The 8,562-nt window shown below is 43.6% G+C and overlaps 1 protein-coding gene across 4 annotated transcripts in view; it reads right to left on the bottom strand.

Annotated features, from left to right (window-relative positions):
• UBASH3B (ubiquitin associated and SH3 domain containing B) overlaps window positions 1-8,562 on the bottom strand; it is a 153,847-nt gene continuing 145,285 nt past the window's right edge. For all 4 annotated transcript variants that reach the window (XM_015435839.4, XM_005579960.5, XM_005579962.5 and 1 more), the window contains exons 12-14: window positions 4,432-4,538; window positions 2,767-2,876; window positions 1-1,432 (exon numbers count right to left, since the gene is read on the bottom strand). In XM_015435839.4, the coding sequence (XP_015291325.1) occupies window positions 1,295-1,432; window positions 2,767-2,876; window positions 4,432-4,538 (355 nt within the window). In that variant the 3' untranslated portion in view covers window positions 1-1,294. The remainder of the gene's footprint in view (window positions 1,433-2,766; window positions 2,877-4,431; window positions 4,539-8,562) is intronic.

Below are 8,562 nucleotides of genomic sequence, written 5' to 3'. Positions count from 1 at the left end.
TTTGGTTTGATTGTCATTTATTTTTCTTTTAAATAAACTCCCTCTAAATGCAGGAAGTATAATGAGAAACCACAGAATGTGGCTCTCCAAATTTCCTCAAGTAGCCCTACCTATATATTTTAAATTATCATAGAAAAACAAACAAAACGACAGCACAAGTAGCAGTGCAGCCATGACTGTCATCATTTATATTAGTTCCCTGACTTACTATACATCCCTGGTATAATTGATGCATTTGTGGATGTTCTGTTATGGTTGACGTGTACTGTAAGTGTACAGCAACCTGACCGTTGGTATGGTTTGCAAACACGTCCATATTGCACAGAGTGAACTTCTTGCTGCAAGTAATATATCTAACATACATCCTTTCAAAATGTAACATCCTTAACTAGTTAACATAGTCTAGAGTCTAGACTATGAGTCTAGAGTCTAGGCTTTGCCCCTAGGCAAAGACAAGCAAATATTGGTGATTTAGAAATGCAGTAGCACATTAGGCTACAACACGGGTAATTCCAAGTCACTTCATATTTTGCAAGTTCTTTGCTCCTATGATTGAATACTTCAAACACGTATCTTATCTTTCCTCCTGAGTATCCAAAAGTGCTTTGGAGAGCAAAAGTGCTTTGTCTCCCCATTTCACAGAAGCAAGGGGGTGGGAAGGGCTGTAGCAAGAAGGGCCAGCTGCTCTAGAGAGAATGTGGCAGTACCAGGGTAAATGTTAGCATCCTTAAGCAGGTGTCTTCAGCCAGCAACACCGGTGTATGGGGGCTATGAGGGTAGGATTTCACGTGTAACCTAAGAACAACTCTCTTCAGGGCATGTTTTCTAATAATCTTAAAAGGATTCCTCAGCTTGGCTCTGCCTAACTGGAAAATGGAGATCAAAAAAAAATTCCATCCCCAAACTGCCCTTTCAATGCTCCCCCAGCTGGTCTGGGCACACTCCTTCCTCCTGTACCCCTTAGAGCGGGCCAGCAGCTCCCTCTGGGAGGAATGAGGCCCCTTAGCTGTGCATACCTGGAAGGAACGAAACATTCTCTTCTGTAGCAGGTGCCCCAAGTTAGGGAGACAATTCTCCAAAGCCTTGTGAGCTAGGCAAGAGTCCAGAGAGAACACATTTTTTTTCCTCTGAATCAAGTCATTCTCTCATTTACATAGTCTCATCTTAAGAACTTTAAGTGTGAAAGGAAATGCTAAATTATTCTGAGCTGTCCACTTAGAGTGTGGTGTGGATTTTTAAACACACAAAAAGACACGTCTCCAAAAGGCCTTTCCGTCTTGTTCACTGGTGTGGTTTATTCTTGAAGCAAGGTTTCTCTCCAGTTGAAGCCCCCAGTTGGTCCATGGGTAAGAGGAAGGATTGGTGGATCTGTCAGCTGCCATATTCCAGTTTCTCCTAATTCTTCACAGGAACAAAATCCCAGATATGGGATCTGAAGTAAGAGTCATAAAGGAAGGGGATATTAGAAGATAGGTTTAATACAGAAAAAGAGGACCAAAATACATAAGGCTACAATGTCAGGAGTTAATTCCTAATTGCAAGTCAAGTTAAAAAGGCAGCTTAAGGCCAGGCACAGTGGCTTATGCCTGTAATCCCAGTACTTTGGGAGGCCGAGGCAGGCGGATCACTTGAGGTCAAGAGTTCAAGACCAGCCTGGCCAACATGGCAAACCTCGTCTATACTAAAAATACAAAAAATCAGCTGGGCGTGGTGGCGTGTGCCTGTAATCCCAGCTACTTGGGAGGCTGAATCAGGAGAATCGCTTGAATCCAGGAGGCAGAGTTTACAGTGAGCTGAGATTGTGTCACTGCTCTCCAGCCTGGGTGACAGAGTGAGACTCTGTCTCAAAAAAAAAAAAAAAAAAAAAAAAAGGAAAAGAAAAAGGCAGCTCAAACATTTCTGAAATTATACTTGGACCCAATGGAAAAGATGCTCCAATTTAAAAAAATTTGTTTCACCCATTTTTTTTTTCTCCTTATGAGTCTGTAACATTCAAAGCTGAAGCTGTGCTCTCCCTCACTTCAGTTGTCACAGCAATTTTAAAACTTATTTTTGTCTGTGTCCAGAGAGCTGCATTTACAAACAAGACAAAATTCTCTGTCTTCCAGCACTGACAAATGAGGACAGATGCATAAATAAACTTTTCAAAAATGTGAAAAACAATTGCGAATGAGTTTGAACCAGTTTCTCTGGTGGCAGAGAAAGGAAGTATGTAATTCGCCAGAAGGGAAGTGTGTGGGAGGCAGCTGACCAGGGAACCTCTCCCACTGAAAGGAAGACTCCAGATGTGTGGGTCAGCCTCATGGGTTTTCTGTCTTGCTGTCTTGTTCCTGGCTTTGCCTCTTAGCCTCCTCATTTTAAATTGCTGCATGCCTCAGCCTACCTTCAAGGACCTGTGTTTGAGTTAAGCTTTCAGATGCTGTCTTTTGGACTGACCTCTATTGATCCAACCCCAAGTTCCCTCAGGGAAATTCAAAGAAGGTCCCTCAGGGAAATCCATACAATTTGCTTATAATTCCTAGCTGCTTCCTACATTTTAGCTCTTAGAAGCTAGAACTAGCTCTAATACATTGTTTTTCTAACACAAGGCTTAATAAAGTGCCCTGCACAGAGTATCACTCAATACGTCTTGGTTGAGAGAATCAATAAATGAATATTCCCAGCTCAGCATAAACACATGCTTCAAAGAACTTAGTAATCAGCCAGTCACTGTGCTGACCTCAAACTACTAGCCATCACGGACCCCACAGAGCGAGAATGAATTACCTTTCGGACCATTTGTACGAAATCCTTGGAGTTCTGAGGTGACAGGCCCTGAAGTTGGCAGGTACAAGCTTCAAGGGAAGATGCGTGGGCCACAATCAGGATGTTATTTCCTGGGGGAAAATGGCAAGGAATGGGAAGACTGTTTCTATAAAGACATGGAAACTGCAAATACTGGAAGCTAACTAAATGTTCTGGAGGGGAGCAAACACACTCAAGAAAAAGACAATTTGCCTAAGCAATATTTTGTAAGTGCTTTGTTATTGATAAGGCAGCCTAATTTTTTTAAAGAAAACATTTTATCTTAAAATAGTTACAGATGTATGGAGCCAGGTGTGGTGGCTCATCCCTGTAATTCCAGTACTTTGAGAGAACGAGGAGGGAGGATCACTTGAGCTCAGGAGTTTGAGACCAGCCTGAGAAACATAGTGAAACCCTGTCCCTACAGAAAATTAAAAGAACATTAGCTGGGTGTGGTGGCCTGTGACTGTAGTTCCAGCTACTTGGGAGGCCGATGTGGGAGGATCACTTGAGCCCAGGAGATTGAGGCTATAGTGAGTCATGATTGCATCACTGCACTCCAGCCTGAGTGACAGGAGCAAGACCCTGTCTCGGTAATAATAATAATAATGATTATTGACTTATGGGAGGGCTACATATAATACATATACATACATACCAGCAAGGTCCCATGAACCCTTCCTCCCAGCTCCCTCCAATGGTAACATCTTACATAACTATGGTACAGTATCAGACCCAGGAAATGGACGCTGGTGCAATACACACAGCGTATTCAGATTTTAGCAGGTGTTCAAACAGTAGTTTGTGTATATGTGACGATATAGTTCATGCAATTCTATCATATGTATAGCTTTGTGTAACACCATGACAGTCAAGATACAGAACTGCTGTAGGTCCACAGGGCTCTCTGGGTTACTCCTTCTAATATAGTTTTAAATGCGCCCACTGTAGAACTGTGAGTACTTGAGACTTTCTGGTTGATAGAACATGTTGTGTACCTTTATGGCAGTGACTGGCTAATCAATGAAAACTGGAAGGTGGGCATCATCCATAATACTGTTGCTCATGGCTGTCTACCATTTGAATATAAGTATTTTAACTTAAAAAAAAAAGAGATGAAGGGAATGTCCACACTTTTTTTGCAATCTGTCTTTTTCACTAAAAAATTTATAGTGAACAATCTTACATGTTAAATATTTGAGCTCAATGTTTAGAAAATTCAATAGCAAACACACTTGAGCCTTACAGAACACTGCTCTTGGTGATAGCAGGGAAGGTGTATGTATCTGTGTAGGTGTGTTGTGTGTAGGTGTGCATCCTGCTAGATCAATGATAGGCAAAACAGTGGCATGCTAGAGCTTTTGGAAATTGTAAGAGGGAATCTCACAGGGTGCAAGAAGAATAGCTATAATGCAGAATTTAAGTCATTAAGAATAGTAACTAAGTCTGGTATAAACCCCTGGAATATCTACCATTTTAGATACTCACAGAATATTACACATTTAATGTAAAAGTATCTGGAAGAAAATCTGGAAATACATTTCTTTGGTTAGCCAAAGCAAGTTGAAACATCTTGAATAGCCTATTAACCATTATAGAGAAATAATCACTTATGTAAAGATGGAGCTCAGAATAATAACCACTTACCTTTACTTTTACATTCACTTATTATTTCTTTTGTTACTTGGAAACTTCTACTGATATAAGTATCATAGGATTCTGAAACAACTAATTTGCTGACTGGAATGTGAGGTCTGTAATAGAAAAATGAACAAAGGAAATGAAAACATTTTGATCTTGAGACAAAGGAAGATCCAAACTTTTATTTCAAGGCCTTTCTAAAGATCCCATAGATCTGTTTGCTTATCCATTTCCCTAGAAAGGAGAAAGGTGTAGGGAAGGGTAATTCCACTGTATGAACATGGAGTGGAAATGTACAGAAATAACAGCTACGTGTATGGCGTCACAGTGACCAGGTGAAAAATGAGACATTCAGTGCAAGTCTCATTCACAGGATAACATATAAGCCCTTGATTGATGGTCCTAGTCACATAGCTAATACAAAGCAAAGCAGAGATGGGAACCCTCAACCTATTTACATCAGTGGGGATTCTCAGGCCTCTCCTCAAGAACTGCAAGGATAGGTTTTAAAAGCAGATATTAGGTCCATCTGATTCTTTGTGAGTTTATAACATTTCACCAGCCTTTTCCTTCTATTTCTCTCTTATTTTGAACACAGACCGTACACTTGGCACAAAGAGAAGTGCAGAGCATAAAGATGAAGACAACCCAATTTCTGTGCTGGAGAAGTTCTCTGTCTGTGGTTGGGGGTGAAGAGGCTAGTGATGTAAATGATGATTACTATACAATCTACAAAGGCATGTGATACTGTGTGTCCTCTACCGGCTTGGGGGCCTGGCTGTGTCCTCCACCCAAATCTCATCTTGAATTTCCACATGTTGTGGGAGGGACTTGGTGGGAGATAACTCAATCATGGGGGCAGGTCTTTCCTGTGCTGTTCTCATGATAGTGAATGAGTCTCATGAGATCTGATGGTTTTATTTTTTATTTTATTTTTATTTTATTTTTTGTTATTTGTTTTTTTTGTTTTTTATTTTTGAGATGGAGTTTCACTCTTGCTGCCCAGGCTGGAGTGCAATGGCTTGATCTCGACTCATTGCATCTTCCACCCACTGGGTTCAAGCGATTCCCCTGCCTCAGCCTCCCGAGTAGCTGTGAATAGAGGCATGCACCACCACGCCCGGTTAATTTTGTATTTTTTTTAGTAGACACAGGGTTTCACCATGTTGGCCAGGCTGGTCTTGAACTCCTGACCTCAGATGATCTGCCCACCTCAGCCTCCCAAAGTGCTGGGATTACAGACGTGAGCCACTGCACCTGGCTGATCTGATGGTTTTAAAAAGGGGAGGTCCCTGCACAAGCTCTCTCTTTGCCTGCTGCAATCCATGTAAGACGTGACTTGCTCCTCCTTGCCTTCCGGCATGATTGTGAGGCTTCCCCAGCCACGTGTAAGTATAAGTCCAATTAAAACCTCTTTCTTTTGTAAATTGCCCAGTCCCAGGTACGTCTTTGTCAACTAACACAGCATGGAAGAGGATGATCAAAGCTAGGCTTCCTGTCCTGCTGCCCCTGCATGTCTTCAAACCCAGTCGCCAATGCCCTTAGGGCCCACCTCTGCTTGCCTCCGCCCTGCTTAACTATGTAGAGTTTCTGTGTTGTTTCTGGTCCACAAGATGTTTATCTTGTTTTCTGGGTACAACTATGTCATTTCAATTTTCTTACTTTGTCAGTTTTCATTTTATCTTTCACTGCTGGGTGTTTAGTGCCTGGTAGAGGTGTGGTAAGTTCTCAAAATGAATTCACATGGCCTCTGGATCAGAATATACTATTACTGCTACTATTAGCACAAAATATTTACTGAGGTTCCCGTATGTGTCAGGCTCTGTGCAAGCATCCTACTTGCATTCTTTCAGTCTAATCCTCCCAGCAATGCTTTTGTAAATGCTGTTTATGGATGACAAAACAGAAGCTCAGAAAGGCTGCAGCTGACTTGCCTACGCTAACACCGTTAGCGACTCTTAGAACCTGGATTTGAACCTGAGTCTGGGGTCTGGCCTGTGAGCCTATCCTCCACACACAGCTTCTGACAGTGCCCTTGTCAAGCCTGCCCTTCTGTGCACATAGGCTTACTGTCCAGAGAGGAAGGATGCCGTTCCACTTGAAGGAAACTTGCATTCTCTCAGCATGCATGTTTCTCCTAGGAAACAGCCTTCTGAGTCTCACAACACCCTGGGGGATAGGTAGAGACCTGAATCACCACTTGTTGGGGCTGCACCTCATTGTTCTGGAGCAAGCTCTTTCTCGTCTTTTTCTCTCTCCATCCCCACCTCTCACCCAGTTCCATCTCCATTTATGTCACCTGATCTCCCAGGCCTGTCCCCTCCCCACAGTGACAAAAGGCCACTTTGTATGGCCCAGGGAGTCATTTCAAGGGTGAGACCATGTAATGCGTGAGATTTATGTAGGTGAAGAGCGGGAGACATACTGGGATCTGGTTCCTCCAGATCAGTTCTTGCCTATGGCTTCTCCCAGCACCTTAAAGTGGAGCCTGTGAATGACTCCAGTGTCTGGAGCCCTGATGGGCTTGGCCTGAGTCAGAGCTTCCTCACCCCTGTCAGCAGGTCATGTCATGCTGCTAGCCACACCTGCGGGCCCTGTGCTGTCCTCAGAGTCAGGTGGTCTTCCCACCACCCACTCAACCTGGAATACGGTGCTCTGGAAGTCAGGTGGCATCCCCGAAACAGTATCCTCCTCCATATACTCTCTGCTCCCCACCTTGCTGTGGTCCAGGTTGTAAGCACAGGCCTGTGCTTTGAGCCTCACACCAAAGTTTGATTTGTTTCCCCTCTAACACTCCAGATCCATGCCCTCCCCCAGTCCCATGCCCCAGTCCCATGCCTCGTTCTGAAGCCCCACCCAGCTGGTGTGGATTTTGTGTTTTCTGCCTTGCTCCTCTGGCCCAGCTCCTCAAGGCTAGGGTTGCTTTTCAATCCCCCAGGCCCTAGGCTGGTCTTGCTGCCTGTGGATGATGCTTCGATATTAGTCACCAGCCTGGTTAGCTTCCCTAACTCGGCTTTCAGTCCCACCTCCCTCCTGTTCTCTTCCTACCCCTGTTGCAAGGTGAGAGGGCTCTTTCAGCAGAGCCCGCCTGACTCACACTACCCTGGCTCTCGGGGCTTGCCCTTCTGCCTGTCACCATGTGTCTTCAATCATTTGGGCACCACTTCCTTGCTTCCAAAGGCTTATTCGTTTGGCATCATTAATTTCATAGGTAATTAAACTCCAGGGCTGTCCCTTTCACATGCTTACACTTTGGCTTTCTCAACTGATTTTTCAAATTAGAGGCTTCATCTCCTCCCCCAATTCCCTCACCAAACAGAAAATGGTTGAGTTGAATTCTGATTTGCCGGAGAGGAAAAGGCAATCTGGAATCAGGACTGTGTCCTGATCCCCAAGTTCCTGGCATTCATCCTTCTGCTCACACTGCTGGTGGGGTGTGTATCTGAGTGTACATTGACAGGCTCGGGTAGGATGATTCTGGAGACCTTTGTAAGGCAGCTTGGGAGGCAATGGCAGAACACACCTAAAGGAAATATCAAAGACATAGTTGACCCAAATTGGTCTGTGTAGGACTGGTGGTGAATGATGAAAGTCACTTAACCAATGTTGGTAGCAACTCCCTCTCTTTCCAGGCCAAAGGGATGCTGGCTGTTGCACAGGGACAACAATTTATTGCTAATTGCCTGCAAAGAGCAGAAAAACCGTGGCCAGAAAGGGCATAGGACAAAATGTGAAGTGTATTCGTGGGGGATCCTGTTGATCGATCTGATTTTATTTTTGAGCAATGCTAATTCCTTTCACACAAGAAGCAGCAGCACATAATTAGTTAATGGGGTCATCTGAGGTCTTATTTGCTGAGCAGAAAAAATGAGTATGGAAAAAGAAGATATTCTTTATTACCTTAGCTAGAAATGCACATTGCTTTATTTGTGGTTTGGGTAGGTATTTGAAATGAAAGGTCAATAGATATCACATAAGAAAGTTCTGCTTATATTGACCACTTGTTATTATTAATTCTTTTTTTTTTTTTTTTGATGGAGTCTCACTCTGTCACCAGGCTGGAGTGCAGTGGCACGATCTCGGCTAACTGCAAAACCTCCGCCTCCCGGGTTCAAGTGATTCTCTGCCTCAGTCCTC

Source organism: Macaca fascicularis, chromosome 14, assembly GCF_037993035.2.
Source record: "Macaca fascicularis isolate 582-1 chromosome 14, T2T-MFA8v1.1".
NCBI lineage: Eukaryota > Metazoa > Chordata > Mammalia > Primates > Cercopithecidae > Macaca > Macaca fascicularis.
The sequence above is the reverse complement of the archived record's forward strand: the minus strand, read 5'-3'. Positions and strand labels throughout refer to the sequence as shown.